The following is a 12,500-nucleotide window of genomic DNA, read 5'->3' on the forward strand; positions in this document are numbered from 1 at the left end:
AGGGGTAGAGCACAGTCTGTGAGATGTGCATAGCCTAAGGATCATTAACTCACCAACTGCCAAAGAATTCTGGAACACTCACCACCTAGAGTGCCAAGTGTTTTATGTGGTATTTACCTACAGTAGCAACAATACTTTGTTTGGCTACAAAATTAAGAATCATAATTTATCCTTTTTTGGTGAATGAGTAAAGGCTCTTATACAGTAAGTCATATTCGTCCAAAAACAGTGGGTATATTCATGGGTTGAAATGTTGGGAAATTCTACGGCTTGTGTCTTTAACTACAGACAGGATCCGATTTTCCTTCCCCCCAAAAAACAGAAACAACACCCAGATGAGCCCAGATCAGTAGGTGTTGGAGGAGGAGGGAGAAGGAGAGAGGGAGGGAGGGAGACGCAGGAGAGGAGAGAAAATGAGGGGGGGAGGGAGGGAGATAGAGGAAGGAGAGGAGGGAGAAGGAGAGGGGGAGGAGGGAGGGAGGCAGGAGTGATGCTGCAGGGAGATGGAGGGAGGAGAAGAGTGATGCTACAGGGAGATGAAGGGAGGAGAGGAGTGATACTGCAGGGAGATGGACGGAGGAAAAGAGTGATGCTACAAGGAGATGAAGGGAGGAGAGGAGTGATACTGCAGGGAGATGGACGGAGGAAAAGAGTGATGCTACAAGGAGATGGAGGGAGGAGCGGAGAGGACTGAGGGGTCTCTACCTGCTGACGTGGTTGACCAGGCGTGTCTGCAGCAGCAAGTCCCGGCCAGGGAGGAGGTTGTCACAGATGAGGTGTTGGTTGGACCGGACTGCCACACCATGACACACACACAGAGAGCACAGCACATCCAGCACCTGGCACGGAGGGACACACACCATGCTATTATTCACCACACACACACACACACACACACACACACACACAGGCACACACACACACAGGCGCACACACACACACAAACACACAGGCACACACATGCACACACACTCACACACAAACACGCGCGCAAGTGAGTTGTCAGAAACATGAGTTTCTGCTAAGTCCAATGTGAAGTTGTTATTGCAGAGGTATTGGATTTGAAAATTTACAAAGAGATGAAGTGGAAAACACTTGTTCACAATGCAACAATCATCCACTAAATTCCACTCAACAGGGAAAATAGACATTTTAACCATTCTAGAGTGGCAAGATGTCTTGACTTGAGTAATGGGTTTCAGCAATGTCAATTTTCTAATTATGTAAAACAAGTGGACATTTAATGCTTTTTTTATTGAGTTGTTTTTCCCTCTAAGTATGTATTGTGAATATGATTTATAGCTCTAAAACATTTCGTAAATTCTAAATTCATGTCTTTCAAAAAAGACTCAATTAAAACTAAAGAACTCTAAAAGAAACAAGAGAAATGTATGCTTTATCAGAGGGATACATATTTGTAGAGAGTGGATTAACTTTATATCAAACATAACAGTACAATATGTCAAATCATTTGTGGGTAAATGGTGTGCCTTCCGTAAGTATTCCGACCCCTTCACTTTTTCCACATTTTGTTGTGTTATAGACTCAATGTAAAATGGATTAAATTAAAAGAATTTGCCATCAATCCACACACAATACCCCAGAATGACAAAGTGAAAACACATTTTTTGAAATTTCAGTACATTTATTAAAAGTGAAATACAGAAATACCTCATGTACATAAGTATTAAGACCCTTTGCTATGACACTCTTAAAATGATCTAAAATGCAAAAATGTCATCAACAAATCACTCAATAAGTTGAACTGAGTCCATCTTAATGCAAGGATAATAGTTCATGTAATTTTGGAATTAATATCTTGATTTGCATAGGAATCAGTTACACACTGTGTGGATTAGGATGTCACAACCAACTCAGTAAATTTCATAATTTTCTCTTGATCCTGACAAACTCTCCAGTCCCTGCCGCTGACAAACATACCCATAACTTGATGCAGCTACCACTATTCTTCAAACGAGAGATGGTGTGGAATGTGCTGGATTTGCACCAAACTTAATGCTTTGTAGTAAAACCAAATAAACACATTTCCAGCCACTTTCTTTGCTTTCAATTCATTGTTGCAAACACAATTATGGATATGAGATAGATTATTTTCCATGAAGGAATTATTTTTGGCCACTTGGTTATAGACCAATTTTGTAGAGTGACTGAGATAATGTCCCATCGACTGTATTTTTTCCTCTCCACCATTCAACTTTATTGATTTTTGTAAGTCTCCCCAGGCCTCAGGGTCACATTCCTGAGCAGTTTTGTTCTTCTCCATTTGCTCAGTTTGTAATGACAACCTGATCCACACAGTGTGTAATTGATTCCTATGCAAATCAAAGACCCTATAAAAACAAAGATATTAATTCCAAAATTACATGAACTATCATCCTTGAATTAAGATGGACTTAATTCAACTTATTGAGTGATTTGTTGATGACAGTTTTGCATTTTAGCTCATTTTAAGAGTGTCCTAGCAAAGGGTCTGAATTCTTATGTACATGAGGTATTTCTGTATTTCAATTTTAATAAATGTACTGAAATTTCTAAAAACCAGTTTTCACTTTGTCATTCTGGGTTATTGTGCATGGATTGATGGCAAATTCTTTTAATTTAATCAATTTTAAATTGAGTCTATAACACAACAAAATGTGGAAAAAGTGAAGGGGTCTGAATACTTTCCGAAGGCACTGTATACTTTAATTGAATTAGAGTATACAGTGCTCAAAAAGAAGCAAGAAGTAGCAAATGCTCAAAAAGAAGCAAGAAGTAGCATTTTGGATTGCCTTTTGTTCCTAGGTTAAATATTTTTTGAGCTGGCTGTTATGTTGATCAATTCGTTAGCATCCAACAGTGTCTCTTATGTGGATTTATGCAGCATTTCTGTTTGCAGTTGGATTCTATTACATTTTTGGTGAGTTACTTTGAAGCTAGCTTTGTAAAATTGTTAGCAACTACGAAGAAGTTAGCGAACTAGCGAGCAGGGCTAGATGTTTACATAAAGAATACTGGAAAACCACATAAACCAATTTGTTCATATTTGGGTGATGCTAATTTGATCTGGTGAAACCAAATCACTGGAAATGATGATTTTCACTTTAGTGGGCCTTTATTAATTATGAACATTTAAAAATGTTATAATAGCTCCTGAAATACAGGGTAGAATATGTAAACTACTGTACAGAACTGTACAAATATATAGTAAGTAAGTAAGTTAGTATGCAATGTCAAGGTAGTGGTCCGACCCACCTTATGGTTGCGTCCATGCTTGTCCAGCAGGGAGATGATGGACTTGATGTGTCCCTCTTTGATGATGTTCAGAGCTTCAGGACTCTCCACTAGAACACAATGGAGGACCTCCAGGATCCCTGCATCCCAGCAAAACAATAAACACACTCATCAGTAGCCCCTTTCACACGTGTGTGTGAATGTGTGTGTGTGTGTGGTTGGCTTTGTTTCTCTCATAACTTCTAGCACTTCTGGAGTCACAAAATGCTGCCTTAGTTACCCCACACAATCTTGTTACATTTAAAAGCTCTATATGGAAGAAAAACATCAAAGGCAACGATTGAACACATTTAATCCAGTATTACTCACAGACTTCCCTGAGTCATCAGATACATTTTAAGTTCTCTCTTTCCTCCCCCGAGACATACAACACACACACGCATGCACACGCAGACTCACACTTGCACACGCACACGCACACTCGCACGCACATGCACATGCACACGCACACACACACACACACACACACACACACACACACACACACACACACACACACACACACACACACACACACACACACATACACACACACACACACACACACACACACACTCACACTCTCTCTCTCTCTCTTTCACACACACACAGCTAAAGGATGTGGTTGACATTAATGCAGTGCTTTATTCTAGCTTTGGGGATAAACAGTGATGAATAGGATAAGGAAGCTCAGGACCACCGTGACACCGTCCAGGCCTCGGACCCCCCGTGGCGGGCTGACACTGAACAGGGGTGGGGGGGGGGGGGGGGCGTAGGGGGGCTGGCGTCACCCTACATTCAAACTGCTACGTTTTACTTCTTATCTGGGAGTCACCGTGCTCAGAATTCAACAACAGCTGCCTCCCTCGCTACCAGTCATCTATACACACACACACACACACACACACACACACACACACACACTCACACACACACACACACACACACACACACACACACACACACACACACACACACACACATACACACCTACACACCAAGGGAGGCTGGTGGAGGGAGAAATTGGAGGACAGGCATTGTAACGCATGGAATGGAATGAGGAATGGTACCAAACTCGTGCATTCCGTTCCATGCGTTGCAATGATGTACATGCACACATACACATACACACCAGCTACTGTACCAGTCATCCTTACTGCATTCAGGCTCCAACTTCACCGCCCGTGCTACATTGAAATAGAGGCTCTGAATAAAAGCTGAAGAGTGCTCAGGTGTGTCAGAGTGTCTCTCCATGTGATGAGAGCACAGCAAGGAGGCGCTGTACTATCCTCTACAATGCGTTAGCCCTAGAGTGGGTAGCTAGCATCCTACCGTGGGCTAAACACCTCACCCACAATAGAACCCACCCAGGATAGACTCTGGTCAGTAGGGTTCTGCTTCTGGTTTGCAGAAGCCGGTGGCTAGGATTTGGGAAGTTCAAATCAAATCAAAGTTTATTTGTCATATACACAGAATACAGCCGTAGATGGTGGAATGACAAGCTTTGGGCAAGCTAGCTCCTCAACAGTGTAGGAAGTATAATAAAAAATAATGAGTTTCATAATTCAAAAGCTTTTGAAAAGAGAGCTGTCATCCACCTAGACACCAAACCTCTCTCCATCGCCTCCCTCTTCCTCCATATACAGTCATGAACACTTTATTAGGAACACTATACTAATACTGGGTAGGGCCTCCCTTTGCTCTCAAAACAGCCTCAGTTCTTCGTGGCATTAATTCCACAAGATGTTGGAAACATTCCTTTGAGATTCTGGTCCATGATGACATGATTGCATCATGCAATTCCTGCAGATTTTTCAGTTGCACTTTCAAGCTGTGAATCTCCCGTTCTACCACATCCCAATGGTGTTCTATTGGATTCAGATCCGGTGACTGGGAAGGCCACTGAAGAACACTGAACTCATTGTCATGTTCATGAAACAAGTTTGAGACGACGTTTGCTTTGTGACATGGTGCATTATCATGCTGTAAGTAGCCATTAAAAGATGGGTAAATTGTGGCCATGAAGGGATGCACATGGTCAGCAACAATCCTCAAATAGGTTGTGGCATTCAAGTGATGATTGATTGGTATTAACGGGCCCAAAGGGTGCCAAGACAACACTCCCCACACCATTATACCACCTCCACCATGAGAAGGTGTACAGGTGTTCCTAATAAAGTGTTCGATGAGTGTATATTACCTCTCTCTCTTTCTTGCCACTCCCTGACTCTACAAATAATCTCTCTCTCCTACCCTTTCACCCCCTGTTCTATAATCATCTACTACCCCCTCCCCCTTACACTCACTCATCCATCCATCCATCCATCCATTCACCCACCCACCGACCCATCCATCCTGCCACCCACCTACCCACCCACCCACCCATCCATCCATCCATCCATCCATCCATCCATCCATCCATCCATCCATCCCCCCACCCACCCACCCATTCATCCCCCCACCCACCCACCTGCCCATCCATCCATCCATCCATCCATCCAACCATCCCCCCAACCACCCAACCCCCCACTCATCCATCCATCCATCCATCCATCCATCCATCCATCCATCCATCCATCCACCATCTATACATCCTCTATCCAACTCCCTTCTTTTGTTCAGCAGCCTGGATGCGTACCAAACACAAGTCATTACACTTGGCCAAAACGTGTGGATCAGAACCAAGTCCCCATCCTGAATCCAGATGCCAGCTGCCACATTAAACATCCTCTCTGTGCTCCCACACTAGCGTGCTTTCTAGCTCTTCCAAGAGCCCGATTGATAGCAGTGCGGCACTGACAGAATAGAGGGTCCCACTGCGGCCCACAGTACATCCATCATAGATAATGATCAGGTAATGAAGGCTCTGAGAGGCAGTCAGTGGCGCTGTAGAGGATCCATCCCTGGCTGTGGCACACTGAGGCGCTGATACTGAAGATGGTATTCAGAGATACGGGGCTAGAGAGGCTTAGCAATGGGAGCAGGAGTAGCCAATAGAAGGCATATAGCCGATAGAAGGAACGTTTCATTTCAACACTCGAGAGACTAAGGCTGTTTTCTGAACGACAAACACAGAGCTTTATTAAGAAGATACAAAATGTCATGTTAAGAGTTGAACAACTTTTCACTGAATGGACAAGGTGCACTTGGTTTCGTCTGCCTGCTGTGCTGAGATGTCACTTTGAGGTGATTTGATTGGTTTCATTTCACCGGACAAAGCTAAATCCTGCGCACCTCAAAGAAAGGAAAGTATTTCTTTCCTAGTGGGATAACGTATAGTGTGTGTTGACGTGCATCAACGACCACATACCAGAGGAGGCTTCCAGCCTCTCCAGTCGACTGATCAGCCAATCCAGAGAGCCGGAGAACTGGGCACAATTCTTCCTGTTTCCCCTTATCAACGCCGCTGGAGGGGAGGAGAAGAGAAGGAGAAAGGGGAGAAGAGGAAAGGGGAGAGGCGAGGGGAGAGGGGAGAGGGGAGAGGAGAGGAACGGAACGGAGAGGACAGGAGGGGAGGAGAGGAACAGAGAGGAGCGGAGAGGAGAAGAGAAGAGAAGAGAGGAGGGGGAGAGAAGAGGAACGGAGAGGGGAGGAGAGGTTCAGAGTTAAGTAGTAAATGGGAAAGGAGAAGAGAAAAAAACATTAAAAAACAAATCACTTTTGACAAGCAGTAGACTCCCTTCTGTGGCTACAACACAGTAATTAGAATGCATGGCAGTATGGGAACAAGACACCCTGCTCCTCCGAGGGCCGCCGCATCTGAATCTCCTCAAACATCCGTTTAGACAACTCTGTCTCCTCCCTGCACCTCCCCTACCCCAACCCCAGGTCACTTGACATCCACACGCAGGATAATTATACCCAAAACACACAGGCCAATTAGAGTCCGCTTGGGCCCAGGCAGAGGCCCGTGGCAGATGACCAGACGCCAATTTAAAACACATCCAGCTGCAGTTTGCTAGACACGCCGGTAGCCACCAGAGACCGGCGCGTGTGTGCCAACTAGAAGCAGTCTTATTAAGGATTTATGCTGTGCTACTCTGATATTGCCTCGATCTGTCCCCCCCCCCCCTTTCTCCACCCCCCTCCCACCCACCCCTGCCCCCCCCAGCTGTTAGCGCTGACCTGTGGTAGGATAGGGTACGGCATGCATTACGAACTAAAAGCCCTGAGTGTCTGTCCTGCTCACCCAGTAGCTCGTATAATGAGTTCAGAATGGACTTCCAGGCTCCGCCCCCCTCACGGCCCGCCACGTCAGCAAAATGGGCCGCGCTGTTGTACACATGGAGGCGGTCGATACACTCCAGGACCAGGTTGATCATGCCCTGAGGGGGGGGGGGGGGGGGGGGGAGAGAGAGAGAGAGAGAGAGACTGACAGTGTCATATATGCAGATCATTAAATAGTTGGACATGGACAGTACAGCACACAAAATATCTAATGGATTTGTTCTCTTTTAGATATCCACTTTGAAGTGTGGAGGGAGATTGTGAGGGCCATCACCACTGCCTAGGTCAGAGCCACTCATTCAACATTCTGCCATTTAGCAGACGCTTTTATCCAAATAGAGCTATAGAGCTATTCCTGTGTAAGCAGACAATGGTAAGACCTGAAGGATAGAGCACAGCACCATTGACCTTACATGGGAGTGAAAGGGTGGTGATATAGAGGGTCAGGGCAGTCCATCATCTAAGCCAAGGGACCGTGGGGGAGATATTAAAGGGTAAATTTACCCTGAATCCATTTTGATGTGTATTTGTGGTCAATCCATTATGCTTACCGTCTCAAACGATCGTAATTTCAGATGCAGCAACATTATTAGCTATCAAAACACGAGGTCTGTGTTTACTTCCTAAAAAAGTCATGTATTGTGTTAAAATACGGCAGATGAGAGTTTTTTGCACTCCGACCCTGCTCTACTCTGTCAGTGATTCCCAGAGATCAGCACATGCTAGCTAGTGCTGGTCAACAGAAGGACCTCACGTGGGAGGGAGAGGGGAATCTTGGGAGTTGTAGGAATTTACTCAAATGAGTAATTTGGAACATCAAGGCTGATCAGGGCATTCAAAGCAAAATACTCAGATATCATTTTAAAACGCATTGTTTTGTAAATGTGTTTACTATTGAATAATGAAAACAACAAATCCACTGGATTACAGGGTAAAATTCCACTTTTAGGGGTGGCAATATAGAGGGTCAGGGCAGTCGATCACTTAAATGAAGGGACTGTGGGGGAGCTATTAAACCAGTCCAAAGGACACCAGCTGGTCCCTTCAACCCAGCACGACTGCTCCCATGACAAGCCACTTAGCAGCAGAGTCCAAGACACAGTGGCATGATTGCTAGAGAGTATACCCAAAAGGTGAGTTTCCCCAAAAGCTTTGTACTTTAGCACCAACATCGTCCCATCCATTGCCTTTTCAGATGGTCTTAGCGCTACAAAAGTTTCTGTTGTATTGTTTTGTGTCCTTGTTTTCTGTTGGGTCAATTTGATTTCAATCGAGTCAATTCAAGAAGCAATTTGAATTCACAATTCATAAAATGAAAAAAAATACATAAAAAAACGTTCCTGTTTATAGAGAAATCATTGAACATTAATTCCCTGTTTGCAATCAATTGACTTTCTGAATTGAAACGCTGGTTCAGATCCCCATTAGCGGTTAACATTGATAACAGCTACTCTTCCTGGGGTCCACATAAAACCCAATACAAAACAACACTTTGGACATACACCGTAGACAGAAACATTAATTTAGAGACAAGCCATTGCCCATATTGTGGACCACAAATCCCAGCATCCTCTACTGGACTGTACCTCTTCCTGGAAGAGGTTCTGTCTGTTCTTCAACGCCCGCAGACGGTTCTGCTTGTCCTCATGTTCTAGGTGCTCGTCAGCTGGCTGGAAGTAGCCAATCAGATCCTGCAGACTCAAACTGACCGATTCGATTGGCAGGTCTAGTGTTGAGGTCTTCCCTTTTTTACTGAGGGTGTCCAAGCCCCTGGAACACAGAGAAGTCCGTTTGGATATGAGGGTTTCTCGTCTCATTTCACATATTGATTTAACTACTTAATTGATCTTTCTTAAGTGGAACCTCAATCGTGGCATAAGACAAGCAATTCATCATGAATAAAGATGTAGAATTGGGTTTTGATTGCCTTGTGTGTGTGTGTGTGTGTCTGTGTGTGTTTGAGTGTGTATATGAGTGTGTGTGTGTGTGTGTGTGTGTGTGTGTGTGTGAGTGTGTGTGTGTGTGTGTGTGTGTGTGTGTGTGTGTGTGTGTGTGTGTATGTGTGCGTGTGTCTGTGTGTGTGTGTGTGTGTGTGTGTGTGTGTGTGTGTGTGTGTGTGTGTGTGTGTGTCTGTGTGTGCCTCCTCACCTGATGAAGCGGTTAAAGAGGAAGACGGTGCTGCGGATGACCCGTGCGGTGCGGGACTCTTCATGCTGCGAGCGGGACAGGGTCAGCCCATCGTCCATGTGACCCTCGTGGTGCATGATGGCCTGAAACAGTCAGTCAGTCAGTGTTATACAGTCCTGAAACAGGCGGTCAGTCACATTGTTATACACTCCTGAAACAGTCAGTCAGTCATTGTTATACACTCCTAAAACAGTCAGTCAGTCATTGTTGAAACAGCCAGTCAGCCAGTCACACTCTTGAAACAGCCAGTCATTCAATCATTGTTATACAGTCCTAAAACAATCAGTCAGTAACATTGATATACAGTCCTTAAACAGGCAGTCAGTCATTGTTATACAGTCCTAAAACAGGCGGTCAGTCACATTGTTATACACTCCTGAAACAGTCAGTCAGTCATTGTTATACACTCCTAAAACAGTCAGTCAATCATTGTTGAAACAGCCAGTCAGTCAGTCACACTCTTGAAACAGCCAGTCATTCAATCATTGTTATACAGTCCTAAAACAGTCAGTCAGTCAGTCACATTGTTATACAGTCCTGAAACAGTTCAATCAGTTTACATTGTTATAGTAGCCTGGTAGGGCCAATCAGTCTTTATACATAATTTACAGTCAGTCAGCCAGCCAGCCAGCCAGCCAGTCAGTCAGTCACATGCCTCTGACATACCATACGTCAGTCCCCCAATGGGTACAGTCAGAATTAAAGGAGAATAATTCTAGAGTTGTGCATAAGAGCAATTTCCATGTCGAGCATAGCATCCCATCCCTCTTCCCCTGCGGACCCCAGGAGGGGGCATCTGGTCTCTCAGCTCGGCTCTGCTCCACACCGCCACAGCAGCGGCGGTTACACTAGCCGGCGTGTGCCAGCAGGACAAGTAATGACTCACCAAGTGTTTTATGTCTTCCTAATGAGCTCTTCTTCACAACCGAGCTCAAGGGTGTCGCTTATGAATAGAAACCATTCGTCTACCGCTAACAGTGTCAGAGGACGGCCATTCATTACCATTGTCTGCAGATGTGACATTTATTTAACCGGGTTTTTAGTGAGGGATGTCTTCTGACGTGGAGTCATGATAAGTTAACTCCTGTGATTGAAGCAGGCTTATTGAAAGAGTGTGTGGGGGGAGTGGGTGGTTGGAGTAGCACATGGGGTTAGTGGAGGGACACTTGTCAACCTGAGACTAAATAGATTACACAACATCTTGATGAAAACAAGCACTGTGATTGGCCGAGAGGCATTCAAAGCCGTGGTTTAACGGTTATAAAACTGATTCTCAGAAATATGTAATCTGATTGGTTAAAACTGTGTTCCAAGCCATGCATTCATCTCTGACAATCACACAGCTGAGAATGGGGTGGTGGTGTCGGGATAGATGTGACTCGGGGGCACAGATTGCTCGGGTACATTTTTTATATTTTTATATTTTAGACATTTAGCAGACACCTTTATCCAAAGCGACTTACAACAAGTGCATTTGTCTAAAGTAAGTGAATCATCTATACATCAGTCATCATAAGAAAAACAAATCTATGCTAGGACCAGGGGCCATTGGCAGTCACAACGCACAATGTTTTTTTTACAGTAGAGAAACTACTAGGGTAGTGTTCGGGGTGGTCAGATGCTCTGCGTCTCTTGTCATTTCCGAGTTTTGATATTGCGCAATAATCAGAAATCCATGAATACAAATGCATATTAGCTAAATGACAACTAGTTTACGATCCCTAAATACAAACGCCTATTAGCTAAATTGCACCCGAAAAAAATTCTTAAATACAGATTCAGCACTCATAATTCAGATTATTGCACAACTGTACCTTTCTCTGCACGCCACCCATCCGTGCACACTTGGCATCCATGGCCTGGTAGGTGAGCCACAGACAGGTGCCCACATGCTGGATGTAGCACACCGAGTCTCCATATTTTATATCAGGCACGCCCATACCATCCACCTCCTTCTTTGGCCCAAAATCCAGCTTTTCCTGTTGAGTCAAAGCATACAAACTCATCTCATTGATATGACACTACTAAGGCATGGGAGTGCTATTCATCGAATGATAACAATTATTCTAATTGACAATTCATTTTCAATGGATACAGTGAACACTGACACCTTCAATTAGCATGGGTCAGATGCATTGCACTATACTGCAGTGCTTTACCTGCACAGCTATGTGTTATTACAGTACATATTGTTATGTGTGATACACAGCTATGTGTTATTACAGTACATATTGTTATGTATGATGCACCGCTATGTGTTATTACAGTAAATATTGTTATGTGTGATGCACAGCCGAGTGACTTTGATACAATCATAATAGCCTGGGATCAAGTACCTTATTGCTTTTATATTGTAAAACATCAAAAGCATCTGTGTGTGTGTGTGTGTGTGTGTGTGTGTGTGTGTGTGTGTGTGTGTGTGTGTGTGTGTGATCCCGTGCTCTGGGCTGATGGCTGATGAGTGGTGGTCAGATGTGCTCGGCTGTGACAGGTCCCTAAGCTGTCATGTATCGTCATGGTGTGACAGAGATGGAGATGAATGTGCTGCTAGCTCCATTCAACACCTCCCTCTGCTCCCACAATGCAGTACATCTGTCTGCAACTCCTCTCTTTCTCTCCCTGGCACCTCTCTCTCTCTCTCTCTCTCTCTCTCTCTCTCTCTCTATCTATCTATCCCTCTCTCCTCTTTCACTATACTGTATCTCTCCTCTTTCACTGTCCCTATCTCCCTCTCTCTCCCCCTCCCTCTCTCCCTCTCTCTCTCCGTATCTCTCCCTCCCCCTCTCTCTGTCTCTCTTTTTCAATACTCCATT

At 44.5% G+C, this 12,500-nt stretch overlaps 1 protein-coding gene across 1 annotated transcript in view; it reads right to left on the reverse strand.

The window, feature by feature from the left end:
* Positions 1–12,500, reverse strand: part of ryr2a (ryanodine receptor 2a (cardiac)) — a gene marked incomplete at its 5' end in the record, with an annotated part of 175,412 nt that overhangs the window by 80,827 nt on the left and 82,085 nt on the right. The window contains 7 exons of the mRNA XM_083688230.1: positions 706–839; positions 3,256–3,374; positions 6,584–6,679; positions 7,463–7,598; positions 9,087–9,270; positions 9,649–9,770; positions 11,502–11,666. Of these exons, the coding sequence (XP_083544356.1) occupies positions 706–839; positions 3,256–3,374; positions 6,584–6,679; positions 7,463–7,598; positions 9,087–9,270; positions 9,649–9,770; positions 11,502–11,666 (956 nt within the window). The remainder of the gene's footprint in view (positions 1–705; positions 840–3,255; positions 3,375–6,583; positions 6,680–7,462; positions 7,599–9,086; positions 9,271–9,648; positions 9,771–11,501; positions 11,667–12,500) is intronic.

This window comes from Argentina silus (assembly GCF_951799395.1).
Source record: "Argentina silus genome assembly, chromosome: 16".
In the NCBI taxonomy this organism is placed as follows: Eukaryota; Metazoa; Chordata; class Actinopteri; order Argentiniformes; family Argentinidae; genus Argentina; species Argentina silus.